The sequence below is a fragment of the Tinamus guttatus genome, unplaced genomic scaffold (genome assembly GCF_059628265.1).
Source record: "Tinamus guttatus ecotype Peru unplaced genomic scaffold, ASM5962826v1 Tinamus_guttatus_pri_ptg000226l, whole genome shotgun sequence".
Taxonomy (NCBI): domain Eukaryota; kingdom Metazoa; phylum Chordata; class Aves; order Tinamiformes; family Tinamidae; genus Tinamus; species Tinamus guttatus.
In genome coordinates this window covers 1,558,298-1,572,739 of record NW_028288760.1, presented here as the reverse complement: position 1 = coordinate 1,572,739, position 14,442 = coordinate 1,558,298, and the positions used below count along the sequence as shown (strand labels likewise).

At 46.2% G+C, this 14,442-nt stretch overlaps 2 protein-coding genes across 2 annotated transcripts in view; one reads left to right on the top strand and one right to left on the bottom strand.

Moving 5' to 3' along the window:
* Positions 1-4,856, bottom strand: part of CFAP77 (cilia and flagella associated protein 77) — a 52,347-nt gene extending 47,491 nt beyond the window's left edge. Inside the window, exon 1 of the mRNA XM_088525437.1 lies at positions 4,704-4,856. Within this exon, the coding sequence (XP_088381563.1) occupies positions 4,704-4,856 (153 nt within the window). The remainder of the gene's footprint in view (positions 1-4,703) is intronic.
* Positions 4,857-5,070: 214 nt separating this feature from the next.
* On the top strand, positions 5,071-11,945 carry TTF1 (transcription termination factor 1). The gene is made up of 12 exons (XM_088525294.1): positions 5,071-5,120; positions 5,885-5,984; positions 6,179-7,077; positions 8,025-8,278; positions 8,731-8,916; positions 9,011-9,089; positions 9,360-9,490; positions 9,771-9,993; positions 10,305-10,394; positions 10,591-10,656; positions 11,331-11,416; positions 11,710-11,945. The coding sequence occupies exons 3-12, from the start codon at positions 6,191-6,193 to the stop codon at positions 11,868-11,870; spliced, it is 2,163 nt and encodes a 720-aa protein (XP_088381420.1). The 5' UTR covers positions 5,071-5,120; positions 5,885-5,984; positions 6,179-6,190; the 3' UTR covers positions 11,871-11,945.
* The last annotated feature ends 2,497 nt before the right edge of the window (positions 11,946-14,442 follow it).

Genomic DNA, 14,442 nt, shown 5'->3' with positions numbered 1-14,442 from the left:
TGTAACGATTTGAGGTAAATAGTATAATTAACACCTAATAAAACACCACTTTCTTGCAAATAGAGTTCGCATTATTGTGGCTGCTCTCCTTCATGTCACAGAGGTTACCCACGTGTGACAGACGGGCCAAAATTTGGTCCCTGACCAGGTTTGGATGTCTCGATTCTAAGCAGCTGGAAGTGCCTATGGATTAGGATGAGGGCAGAACTAATTAAATGAGCACAGTTAAAACCTGAAAGTCGCCCATGGGCTTGTGGCACTGTTTTGCTGTGCTGGGCTGCTGCAAATAATCTCAGTATGGCTGGGGCTCCTGCTGGTGACTTTAGTCAACACCAAATGGGCTTTAAAGCCTCATCTGCACCCTGGGAATTGCTCCAAAACCCTGAGATGGAGGAGGAGGCTCTGGGAACTGCCCTGTTCCTGGGTGCTCTGCATGGAGGTGCTCCAAGAGGAGGTGATTTTGCTCCCTTAGTCCTACCTGTCACACACATGCCCTGCCTGCTTTCTGATGGCTTGTATGGCTGCTCTCTGAGCACTTAGTGGTAACTATGGTTTTATGGAAGCCTTCATTTAATTAATTTATCCTGTTAGCAGTTTTTGCACCAAGCAAAGATGTATGAGGATCACTGGGGTGGATGGCACATCCTCATACCCTGAGAAAGCACTTGGTGAGGTGGGATTTGTAGTTTCAGTTTCATCCTGGCTTCCTGCTGCACTTGTGCCATGAGTACTAAATATGAGCAAATTTGGAGAGAAGATCTACCTTTTTTCTTTTTTTTTTAAGGTGGGGGTTAAATAAAGGCTTAAAGATTGAAAAGCATAGCAAAATGAACCCTAAATAGCCTGGCATCAGTTGTCAGGTAAGTGAGCTTTTAAAGCAAATAGGTCTGTTCTAATAGCTCTGAAAACTTCTGTTTGCTGAACCTGGTTACCCCGTTTGCAGGAGGGATGATGGATGGGACCTTCCAGCTGCAGCAGGACCTGCCTTGCAGGCACCACGAGGGGAATGTCCTTCCCTGGCCTCCAAAGTGCCCTTCATCCTCAAACTGCTGCTGCCGAAACCCCTTTTCTTCCCAAGGTCATAAGACTTGGGCTTGGCTCTGAAGGTTGCCTGGATGATGTTCGATCCTAAAGCTGCTCCATGCAGAGCAGTTGCTGGATCTTCCTTTCTGCTTGTGCCCGTTACCTATTTTAACAGGTAAGAACTTGCTTTTCTACGTGGCTATCAAAGGGGGTGGGTGAGCTGTGGTTTCTGCATCCACTGGGGATCTGTCCAATTACAGACTGGTGACACAGGGATGTTGGCAGATATATGTCACACTTAATTATGGCATGCGGCTTGGAAGAAATTATGTGAGAGTAACCAAACTTCTGTGAGATGCTGATCTCCAGTGAATTTCAGGTGTGCTGAGGGTTAAATGTAGAGGTGCCTTGTGCTTCCTACCTAGAGTTTACTTATTTCTGTAAGGCTGAGTGGTTTTTTTAGTAAGTTTGTACTGAAAAAATGTGCTTTGCTAAGGCTTTTGCTGGTAAAAACAAACAAGCTGAAAATGCTTTGCCAAGATATTTTACTGGCATCAGTAGATGAAATGCCTTATTCAGTTTATACTGCAGGCAAACATATTGATGAGCTGAATGAGCTTACTGATCAATTAAGCTCTATACTCTATTGGAGAATGGCAGAATGTTCAATGCTCAGAAGTGCCTGTGTGAAAAGGTAGGGTTTTTAATCAGAGCTGGTGGTGTGCTGCCCACATCCTGGTGGATTGGGAGGACAGGGTAGTGCTGGGCTATGCGGAGGCAGGAAGGGCAGCCAGAAATGCAGCCAGCTGGGCCATGGCCTCTGCATGAATATGGGATGCTCTATTTCCAGGATGTGTGAGGGAGATGGGTGAGGAAGAAGGGGATCCTGCTGTTAGCTGCTGCAAAGCAGCAGAGCCATCACATTAGCACCAGCTGTGCTTGCTGCTCTAGTCACACTGTGGCCCTGAGGGTTAAGGGACCGAGGAGGGGGACGGTTGGCGAGTCCGTCCTCCACCGTGGACTCCGGGCTCGTCTGTACCTGCTGCCTGGTGAAGCTTTGGCAGCTGTGCATTCCTCAGTGCTCTCCCACTGTCCCTGCTCCTAAGCTGCCTCCCTGTTCTTGTTTTCCAGGTGGTACCACACAGCATGGAGGTTGGGACCCACCTTGGCCATCCCCTTTGGCACCTCTGGCTGAAAAGCCTGGTCTGGAGGGCTCTCCTTGGGGACAAGGGACCCAGGGCTCCAGGCAGAAGCACAGAGGGCTGGTAAATGGAGCAGGTGGGAACAGCGGGGCACGAGGCAGTGGGACGGTGGACGGAAGAGTTTGCTGCACAAACACTGCAACGGAACTTAGTGCAAAGTGAATTACTGCTGATTTCAAGAGTAAGAAAAAATCCCTGATAATGGCCTGGCTACTTCATGCTAAAGAACTGCCTCATGTGGGTGCAGAGCTTCCTACATCTCTGCCAGCTGGCTTGCTGAGAAATAAACCCTCCTGCAAAGCAGCCCTGAGAGCAGAGAGGTTGAACAGAGAGCTAAACTACTCACTGCCTTTGCCCAAAACCTGCTCAACTTGGCATTTCCCCTGGCCAGACAGCAGAAGCCCAGTGAGCCCCAGAACCATCCCATGCTCTATAACTGCTCAGAGTCCCCACTGCCAAGATGCCCCCACAGTTGTGCGGGGCGAAAATTCACCCCCTGAAGCAGAGCAACCCGCGTGAGTGATGCGAGGGGAGACGCTACCGACGGAGCTCAGGGCCTAGAATCTACTGTGCTGAGCAGCGACTTGCACCTCCTTTCAAACAAGGAGGTGAGCAGGACCAGCCCAACCTCTGCCATCAGCTCTGTCGTCCCTTTGCACGTAACAGCACCTTTCTCCAATGCAAGTTTTTAGGTTACACAAACACGTAGCTGCAGGCGCTTCCAAGAAAGGCGGGAAGAGTTGGGATGGAGCAGGGAGGATCCTGAGCTGCCTCCCCTTGTCCTCCCCTCCTTCCCTGGCCCCCAGTGCTTCAGCTGCCCTCATCCCAGGCAGGTTCATTTTGTTTTTCTTTGCCTCCTGATATAACTGCAGAGTGAAATCTTGATGTTTCATAGGGAAAATAAGATATTAGATGTTACAAGATCCAAATTTTCTGTTATGTTCAAAAGTTGAAGTTTTACAGCCAACTTAAAGCCTGGTGGTGAGAGAGGAGGATTATCAAGGGAACCCAAGACCTTAACTACAGCAGCTTGGGCTCAGCAGCAGCAGTTTAAATGTCACCACTGCATGTTGTGGAGGAAAAACAAGGAATTTGCACAGAACCAGCTGCCCTCACAAGGAGAGGGGAAAAAATGCAGCTGGCCAAACCATTTGCTGTTTGCTCGAATGTCTCTGGCTCCAGCGAGGGTTGGCAGCGACTGGAGCTGCCCTTTCTCCTCCTCTCCCTGCTCAGAAGCAACAACCGCCTCCCTAGAGCACTGGGGGAGGATCCGAACGTTTATTTATTTTGGATGAGGATCGCTGGGAATGAAAAGTGGTTAAGGCAAGAGCTATTCTGCTAGTGCCATCCAGGGGACAGGAGCTGTAATTCAGCTGCCTGCTCAGGAAGGGGACTAAAGAGCTGAGGTTGGACAGGGCGTCTCATGGGTGACTTGCCAGAGCGGCAGAGGTTGATCAGGAGGAGCTGATAGAGCCTCGAGGTCTCATCAAACAGCAGAACAAATTCAGCAGCAGGCAGCCAGACAAGGCAGCCTGGGGCACAAGCAGAATTTTGCCTGTACAAAGGGACTGAAAGAAACCATGGCAGGAAAGGGCTTGTCCCAGTGTGACCATATTTCATGGCACCTGTGAAGCTTTATGGAGCTCAGCCAGTGATAGCCTCAGCTCAGCCTAGCCATAATTCAAGAGGAAGCGGGGAGATGAGAAGTACAGTGGCTCGTGAAGTGACTCTGGCCTCTCTGAAGTACTAATTCAGACTGCTAGATGTCTCAGTATCTAGTGCTTGCAAACTGGGGCTGTGGTATGGGAAACCCTTCCCAAACTTCTTACTGTGTCATTATCTGTGGCTACTGAGTGTTTAACAGTGATAAAACACAAAATTGTCTGTGAAGGAGGAAAGACACTTTCTCACTGTCATAGGAACAAGTGGTGTGAAGAGAATGGGAAAAAAAAAATCTATCTGCTTCCAGTGTTTTCCTGAGAAACTTTCTCCCCATGTTGTCAGGGAGAGCTGGGGCTTCCCCTCCTGATCACACAACACTGTGTGCATTGTCCCCACCCCGTTCACAGCTACTGGTGCAAGATGGGGACACTGTGCTGGGGGGAGTGGAAAGGAGGCCTGGATGGGGTGATCCGGGCTGTGTCCCAGGCTGGAGTAGGGGGTGGATCCAGGCTGTGTTCCTGGGCTGGAGCAGGGGGGTTGCTGCTTGCATCCTGGGGTAGAGGCGGGGCAGATCCTGGCTGTGACCCAGTGTTGCCCCAGGCGGTGGGATGTGGAAGGGGGTCCCCAGCCATGTCCTGGGTTGGAGTGGAGGCTCCGATCTGCATTCCAGGATGGGTGGTGAGAGCGTGAGGGGAATCCTGGCTGTGTCTCAAGCTCAAGTTGGGGGTCCCAGCGCTGTCCCAGCGTGGTGGTGGTGGTGGGGAGAGTTGGGGGTCCTGGCAGGGGGCGTGTGCGGGGGCCGCGGCCCGGGCTCACCTTGGCGATGAGCGGGTTGCGCAGCATGCTGTCCCGCGCCACCCCCAGCCGCTCGTTCTCGCTGCCCGCCGCCACCTCGGACAGGCACGGGGGCCGCCGCGAGCGCGGGGGCTCCGCGCCGCTGCCGCCGCCGCCGCCGCCGCTGCCGGCCATGCCGGGACAGGAGCTGGGAACGGGATCCGGGAACGGGAGCCGGGAGACGCAGGAGGCCCCGCAGCACCGGCCGTCCCCTCAACAACCGCCCGTCTCCTAGCAACGGCGACGCCCGTGAGGTCCGGCGCTTTGACAGGTCCGGGCGAGAGCACTTCCGCTGGGAAGGGCAGGCGGGTGGGAGGTGGAACGGGCAGGCTTCGTTTACAGGGCGTGGGGGGGACAGTATTGCGGACGGACGCCGTGCGGAGCGCGTGTGGCGGCGAGGTGCGGCGGCCGTTACCGGGGGGGCGGGGTGACCGTTACGGGGGGAGGGGGCGGCCTTATCCGGTTTGGGGAGGGGGGCGGTTGTTGCCCCGGGGTGACGCAGAGGGCCGCGTTTCCCGGGGGAGGGAGCGCCACGAGGGGGCTTGGGGTGGGGGTGCCCGTTCCGCCGTCCACGAGAGGCCCCAGCGGCCCCGGTGCCCGCCCAGTAGCGCCCAGGGGAGGTGGCGGCGGCGCCGGGCAGGGCCCGGGCCCCCCTCGCAGCGGGGCTGGGCGGTAGCGCGGGGCCTCGTGTTTATCCTGAGGGGCTTCGTGCGCGGCTTCTTCCCGCGGAGCCGCCGCGTGGTCCTGGTCCGCGCTGGAAGCCGAGCTGGGATGTGGAAATGCAGGTGTTGTGTGTGCTGGGGGGCCCGGCCGTCGCTTCGGGAATGTCCTCCCCGTGCCAGCCGTGCAAAAGGGGCTGAAATCGCTTCCTGCTCTGCCAAATCTGTTCTCCAGAGGGGATTTATCCCGGTTAGCAAGTGGCCAGTCCAAACCAGCGGGTTGTGGCAGTGCTCAGACCACTGCACAAAGGCCGAGCCAGTCAGAAGCCTCTGATGGAGAATTTAGCTGTTAGGGATGACTTATTTAATGGATAATTAAAAAGGATAATTATTCCATTATTGCTTTAGTGCTGGATGCAGGGTTTAATTTAGTTGTCTGCCATTACTTAGTTATTCAAAGTCAAGCTGAAGCATGTGGTTATTAATGTATCTTTGTTGTTACAGGAAAGCAATTTAAGTTTGAATACAGCTGTGATGCACATCTGTTTGATGAAGAAGACGTTGCTCTTACGCAGTCACTTTCCAAACTTAGCTGCACTGAAAAGCAAGTATACTTATGTTCTTTAGAAAATACTGCATAGCTCCAGGGTAGTTTTATAAAACCCCTTTTTTTTTCATTACCTTTTAACTGTGCATAACTCTGTGAGTAAGATTTACCAAGGTTTACTGAAGTACCATCCTTTTTCATGAAGGTCTGAAACCATAGCGCTTCAGTAAAGCCCGTATCTTTTGTTAAAGGTAAGAAAAAACATGACAGAAAAAGCAAGTGTAGATGATTTTCAAGCTTGGGATTCTCTCAAGAAGAAAAAGAAAAAACACAAGCACATTAAGAAACATGAAAGTGATGAAAGAGAAAGTGTGCAAAATGAAGAGCATAGCTGTGAATCTCTGCTCCTTTTTGAAGACCAAACTGGGCAGAACAGTGTAGTTCGTAAAAAGAAAAAGAAGAAGAAAAAGAAAAACGAGGGGGAGGAAGAGCAGCCTTTGTTAGATAACTTCTGCCCAGGGCTGGAAGATGGAATTAGTAACGAAACTGTAATGGATGTTTCTCCGAAGAAAAAGAAAAAAAGGAAGCGGAAGCATGATGATGGTGCAGATGTGTCCAGTGAAATAATTTGTGTTGAAGTAAATCACGATAATACTGAGGACTGTCAGGAAAGTGAGACTGATTATGTTTATATAAAGAAGCCTAAGAAGAAAAGAAAAGAAAAATCACCAGAAAAGGATTACCAGGAGGAAGCAACTGAGGTGCCTGTCTCGGAAACATGTGATGAAAATGATGATCAAAGGTCAAAAAAGAAGAAAAAGAAGAAGAAGAAGAGAAAACACGATATCACCCCAGAAGAAGGCATAGACTCAGTGGCTAATGCATCAATCTTGTCATCTTCAGGACTGAATGCAGAAGAGGAAGACACCGTGCTGGCTTTGCCTACAGCAAACAGTCGTGTGACAATGGGCCAGCCATTCCATGAAGATGGTGATCCTAGTGCTTCTCCTGCCTCCATCGAAGAGCCTATGGAAGTAGCTGCTGAGCCTGCTGAAGAGGCTGATCATTCTCCCAGCAAAGCTCAAAGGCAAATTCGGAAGATTAAAAGCAGTGCGGTCGTTGAGGAAGACTCTTCAGATTCTGAGATAATGTAAGTTTGGATTGTTTTGTTTTGTTTTCGTATTTTCTTCAGTACCCCACAAATATGTTTAGATTCCCCTGAGTCCCCAACTTTTCCCTAGTCTGTAGTGTGTGTATTAACCCCTCAAATAGCTTCCAAAAGCTTCACTGTAAGTTGAGATTCCATAGAGCCCATTTTGTGGCAGCTTGATTCTTAGTTATCGCACTGATCTTCCTACTTGAAAACTAGGTATAGGAAGAATTCATGGGCAAGTGATCAATGTTTAGTAAAAAAGGAGTTCCCAGTTGTTGAATGTGATCTTTATTATGCTTTTTACCGGATAATTAGTAAGCTGAATTAGGAGACTTAAAATTCAATGCGAACAAATGTTTATGTAAATAGCTCTTTTACAGTGTCTAGAACCCATAACTTTACCAAGAATGAATGAAGTTTAAAAAAATAAAAAGTTTCCCAGTTACAAAGTATCCTTTCTCTCAGGTAAGATCTATATGCAGAGCTCCACTTATCTTTGTGCCACAATAATATTGTGGTGACAGACTCAGAACATGAAGTTAATCATTTTTAAAATGTAATGAACTAAAACTGCTGCCTAATGAAAAATAATGTTAAAAGCTGTCTTTTGCTCCTGCCAGTAATGATCACTAGCCAGACACATGTGGAAGGTTTTTCTGTTGCTGCTGGTAGCAAGAGATACTGTTTCTTTTGTATATCCATATGGGACAGTTCTGTGGGAAAGTGGGAGTTCTCATAACCCTGGCAAGCTTTTCAAATATTTAATACTGAAATGTCATAACTAATGACACCTATTTTAAAAGGCTGGAAATAAAAGGGGACAATGTGTGGAACAGAATTTGGTATTTATTAGTGAACATGTTCATTCTTTTAATTGTGGAGATATTAACAAAAATCTCTGTTTTGGAGCTCTAATCGTGTGGTGATGCTGCTGTTGTTTATAGGACACCAGAACCTACAATATCAAATAGAGAGGAAGAGCAGAATAATTCCTTTACTGAAAATGCAGCCCCTGGTGAACTAGATGATGACGATGATGATGATGTCCTGGACTCAAGCATGTTTACAGCCTTGGATTTGGATACAGCAAAAGAAGAACTCGAAGAGTTTATCCCTCACGTGAGGGAAATGTCAGATAGTTCCATCAGAAAGATGGCTGGAAGAGACCTAACAAGATTTAAACATTTTAAAAAGCAAGGTGAGCTGTCATAAAATGCTCTATGGAGGGTAGAGTGTGGAGCTGTGATGGTGTTTTGACCTAGGAGAAATAGCCTCTTTTTCTGTCATGTCTGATGAGTGACAGTAGTTTGAATTATCTGGCGATGGTCATGTGAGCATAAAACAGTATTTTAATAGGCTCTCTTTCCATATGTTTAATTTCAGTGGGCATTTTTTTTTCTGCTTTGGAGCATCTATTTCTTCCATCAAATTACATCAATTTATATGGAAATCACCTCCTTCCAGCTTTTGTTTTGCCCCACTCTGGTGTGCTTTTATTACTCTTACAGTTCATTGAACTTTCATTATATGTTTGCTGGAAAGTTTTAGTAAACTCGAAATACAATGCAGAAATGATGGTATCTGGGGCTTGAGTATTTTCTGTCAGTTTCGTTTTGTCTCTTAAAAAAAAACCTTTTTAAATATTTTTAGGTATTGCTATCAAGTTTGGCAGATTTTCACAGAAGGAAAATGATCAAATCAAGAAAAATATTAAGGAGTTCTTATCACTTACTGGAATAGAGAATGCTGAAAAACTCCTGTTTACCTCTAGGTATCCAGAAGAAAAAGAAACTATCAATCGCCTAAAAGCAGAGTTTCTTTTCTGTGGGAAAATTGGTAAGTATTCAAGCATTCTTTAAAAAAAAAAAAAAAAGTGGCCTTTTTGGTGTGAAAAACTTTTTTTTTTAACAAAGAATCATGTGTTTTCCAGCTGAGGGCATTCCACGACCCTGGAGACTTATATATTATCGAGCAAGGAAGATATTTGACCCAAATAATTACAAAGGGAGGTAAGAAAGTATAATAGCTCCTGAGGCTTAATGCCAGTCTCTGGTGTTTATATGTACTTCAAAAAATACAACCGAAGATCATCTCTCCTGCTTGTGCCAGTTACAGTGATTTAATTGACAGTTCACTTTTTCTGACCAGTTCTTATCAATTACTCTGTACTGAAGTGTGGCTTGAAAGGACACTGATAGGTAACATTTCAGTGTATGCTGCTCCTAAAGTACTGGAGTATTTTGAGCTTGCAGCTGAAGCTGTGGCATCTCTTCTACTAGGTATACTAAGGAGGAAAAAGAAAAATTAAAGAAGTACTATGCTATCCACGGCAATGACTGGAAGAAGATTTCTGAGATGATGTCCCGTTCAAACCTCTCAGTTGCTATGAAATACTCCGAAATCAAATCGGGCAAGTAATTTTAAGAATAAGGATTCAGTTTGTGTATTGCAGTTGGAGTAGTTAGTGTTGTCTGTTTTGTAGTCAATGGGCTGAACTGAACCTCTTAAATCTCTGGGATGCAGAAGAGCTTCTGGGAAGCACATTGAGAAATTGTTCCGATACATAAGAGTTCAAAACAAACAAACAAAACCCAAATTTTTCAATTTGCATTACATTTTTTTTTTCCCTCTAGCCAGGTATGAGAAAGTTTGCCTTAGCTATGTAATTTTTTCTTATTGTTTAATTCTAGCTATTAATTATGGCCCTTGGACTAAGGAAGAAACACAGAAGTTAATGCACGCAGTAGAGGACGTGATTAGGAAAAGATCAAAATTGGAAGCTGAGAAATCCTCATCAGAAAAGTCACGTAGAAATCTCTCAATTGACCGTGAAAAGCTCTACCAGAAATTACCATGGACTGAGATTGAAACTAAAGTGGGAACTAGATACTGGAGGCAATGTAAACAGAAGTGGTAAGGTCTTACACTGGATTTAAATGTCAGAATGTGTTTTGGGTGATATTGTCTGACTTCATTTTGTAAAATTAGTAGTACCATGATGTTTGCAGGTAAGACTGTTAAGAGGCTGTAGAGTACTGAACAGGTGGTTGAAAATGTATCTCTGTCCAAGAGACTAATAACTTGACTATGATAAATTTTCTCATTGCTGTGATCTTGAAACTTGACTGTAGCTTCTCTGTAGCAGCAATGCCACCTTAAAGTTTCTTCCTTTTGATGTTTGGAATTTCCTGGGAAAAACCATATGTTTTTGTCTGTTTTCAAAGGAATTCAATTTTAACAAGCAAGATGACCAAAGGGCAGCAGTTATACAAGGGGACCAAAGGATTACAGGCCAAAATCAATCTTATTAAAAGGTATAAAGTCAATGTGATGTTTTGTCTCCTGTGTTCATAAAAGCTTACTGTTTGAGAAAGGCATGCAATGTAGTTCTGTACTGATTTCACAGATGCTTTATTTTTGACAAAATGTATTGTGGCTTTTGACTGTATTGAGATGTCAATATTATTTGCATCTGCAAATTTGCACATTTCTCCTGTATTACATTCTCAGGTTGTATGAAATGAAAGTGGAGGATGCTAATGAAGTTAACTGGGAAGAGCTCAGTAATGCTATTGGGTAAAAACTTTCCACTACTTTTCCTTTAGATACAATACAGAACTGAGGCAACCTGCCTTAAACTCCATAAGGGAATCCATATGTCTAGGCACTTGCAATTGTGGAAGATATAACTTAGTTTGGTAACCACAGCTGTAATCCTTATGTAATACTGAGCAATGAACCGTATCCATCGGTGCTGGAATAATTTAAACTGCTTTTAGAAATCTTTATGGTCTTCCTAGTGTTTCCTGCATAGGAGAACTGGTGCTCTGTGCAGAAGTCTTTTGTTGAAGACTTTTCCAAGCATTAGCCAACAAATAGCAAAAGGAATAATTATTAGAATGTGGAATATAATGTGGAAGTCATTTCTGACCAAAATTGATTTTGATTATGAAATTACCAATATTGTGAATTCTGTGCTTTATGTACAGCGCGTTTATTCCATAGAATATTTCATTTACTGTTTCTTCTTCTTAAGCATGTGATAAATACACCTAATGTCCAGTTGAGTTTCAGTGCTTACTTTTAAGGGGAAGTGCTCGCTTGGCAGACTTTTTATTAACATATCAAATATCCTGTCTGCTTAAAGCTAGCAGATTGCATGATTGGAATTCGACTCATAAATGCATAACTAATACAGAGACTTTAAAACAGATTACACCCACTAATTCTTTGAACACTTCCCTTTTCAGAGATGTCCCTAGAGCCTATGTTCAAGCCAAATTTTACAAACTCAAGGTCTCCTGTGTCCCTCTTTGGCAAAGAAAGACTTTTCCTGGTAAGTATCCCAGATATTTTTATGTATTCCTTAAAGTGAGATTTTTGTTTAAATCCTATGTGGGTAAATATACAATTTAGTTAGCTTTATTTCAAGTAAAATGGCTAAATTCACAAACTTTATACCTATTTTACTGAACATTTTCTTGGTGTGGCTGTTTTTTCCTCTCTGTATTTTAATTAAACTAGAAAAGATGGGGCGGGAGGTCAAAATGACTGTAGTGAGAAGCGTTGTTCTTTTCTGAAAAGGGCAAGTTTCACTTAAGAATACCTTATTTTTCTCTCCTCTCCAAGAAATTATTGATTATCTTTATGAAGAGAAACTTCCAGAACTTGAGGAAAAATTGCAAAAAAAGAAGAAACACCTTGATTTCGACAGTCCATCAACTAGTCAACAGAAAAAGGTTTTCCAGCTGAGTGAAATTTTTGACTCCAGTGAAGACAGTGATAATTGATGGCCTTAACAACTCCTAGATTATATATCCAAGATGCCAAATGGACCTTATTGAAATTGGACACAGATCAATAACTGCAGGTATCCAGACTGTCAAATACGGGAAGAAGCAAAGATAGGCATGCCTGCTTTTCTTGTTTCATATTGAAGACTGAGGTAATTTCTTTTAGATTTTTTTCCTTTTTTTTAAAGAATCCTAGTTGTTTTCTCCAAGATTCAAAAAAAAATTTTTTTTTGGCCTTTTATTTGTGTTCTGTGGAGTTAGAAATTGCTGTTTACCTTTTATGTGTGCTTTTGGTTTTCAGCACTTTAAAAAATCTAAATCCTTTTTTTTTCCTTAGAAAAAAAAAAGCTTGATCAGAAAGAAGGCTTTCTATCTACTTTTAGATATCTCTGTTTTTTTTTTAAAAAAAACAAGCATATGCTTTGAGAAACAACACAACCTTTTTTCTTTTTTTTTTCTTTTCCTTTTTTTTTTTTTTTTTTTTTTTGCTACAGATGCTCTGTTCTTAAGAACAGGTGATTCCCATTTTTGGATGTAGGGTTGCCGCTTTTAGAATGCTTTCCTTAATATTTGGAATACAGAAAGAAAAGAGACAGTATATATTTTTTAATTATGCTGAAGAGAGTTTTGACATTTTAATATGGAAACTAAGTGATAAGGTGAAAATTGTACCCCTCGTTGTATGATGTTTTTAACCCTTTGCCTAGAGTAATTATTTGTAAATCGACAGTGCGAATGTAAAAATCTTCCTGTGCATGTAAAGTATTTCTTGAGCTTGTTTCTATTTCCTATAAAGTTGCAATAGAAAGCAGTACACAGAGTGGAGTTTGTCTGTAGTGTTTGATTCCTTTTATAGATGAGTAAAATTTCTTTCACTTAATTGTCATAGAAAATGGAGAAGTCTAAGGGATCAAAATAAAGGCCTTGTTTGAGGCTTAGCGTCATTTACAGGAAAACATTACCAGGAAGCAGAGCTCTGCCCCTGAGAGAAGGGTAGGCCTTTATTTTTTAAGGCTCCCTCCCTCCTCCTCCGCGCATGGAGCGATATAACACTGGCAAAGTTTTGTATAACAGGCTCCATGATAAATCAGAGCACAACAGCTCTTCTAAGATCAAAAAGCTCTGCAAGATCCCCAAAAACTTTACGTTTCAACTTCAGCTTCAACTGTTTCCAGGCCCCGTTAAGGGCCTGAATGGTGTTATGGAAAGGATTCCTGCCTGTGGCATCAGCAACAGTGGAGACAGCCCTGGTCCAAGGGCTGTTTACAGCAAGAGGCACCTCACGTGTGGAGAACTGTGGAAAGACTTGTGTGGAGAACTGTTACGTGTGGAGAACGGTGGTGGTGGCAGCACAACCACCCCATCCCCTTCCCCTCCTGCCCTCCCTGTACTTGAGGTGAGGGGCGGGAGGCCAAGGCAGGAGGAGCTGCCCCGAGGCCCTGCAGAGCTGTGAGGCAGCCTCCTTCCTCCCTCACACTTGGGGGCAGCGACTCCCTCTACCCTGATCAAAATCTCAAGTGCTTTTAAATGTGCCCGGGGAGGAGCAAGAGGGGCTGAGCACGGTTTGGTCCCCGCTCCTGGCCCTCAGCGGGGGTTAACGGCGCGTGGCAAAAGGGGAAACGCGCTGCAGCGCTCCCCGGAACAGCGCAGGGCTATTTCACTAGTTAAAATTATTTATTTACAGGCTTGGGGCAGCACTTGTGCTGCTGGGGGCCTGCTCCCAATCTTCATAGCCCCAAGGAACTCTCTCCTTCCCGCTTCCCCCCCGGCCCCGCGTGCCTCAGTTTCCCCCTTCGCCCACTTGCCGCGCGAGGCGCCTGCCCCTTTAAGAGCCGCCCCTCGCGCCTGCCCCTTTAAAAGCCGCCCCTCGCGCCTGCCCCTTTAAGAGCTCCCGGCCGCGTGGGCGGGGCCTCGCGGCGCAGCAAAGCGGCCGCCTCCGCGCTCTCATCCCGCCCGGAAGCGAGGACGGCGCCACTTCCGCCGCCGCGGCGGAAGCGAGCAGGAGGCGCGGCCTGAGGCGGGGCCCATGGCGGGGCGGTAGCGCCGCGAGGTGCGCGGGGAGCAGCCGCCCCCTTTCCCCTCCGTCCCCTTCCCCTCCCCTCCCGCGGCCCCGCTCTCCACCCTCTCCCGCTCACCTGCCCCGGGCGGCTCCGCGGGGAGGGGGCCGCGCTCTCGGTTTCATTTTCCCGGAGGGGGTGGTTGTTTCTGCTTCTCAAAGCGCCTCGGGCTGCACTCGCCGCTAGCGGCGCCGCGCGGGGCCGCGGCTCTCGCGTGCGCTCCGTTCAACGGCCTCAGGGCTCGCTGCAGGTGCGTGAGGTCGCACCTGGCCGCTGCATCCCGAGGGACACGCCGGTTTTGGGTACAAAACCGCGCCAAACACGTCACTTCCGTAAATAACCGCGCTGAAGGTAAAGCTAAACCACGTTAACCTCAATACCCGCAAAAGCCCCGCGGGGTTTTTCTCCTCCATGTTGTTTTGTTGTTGCGGGGGAGCAGAACCCGACGCTCGCTGTGTCCCCCAGCGTTCCAGAACGCTCTTGGTTACCGGCGCTTTCGGCGGTGCCGGTTC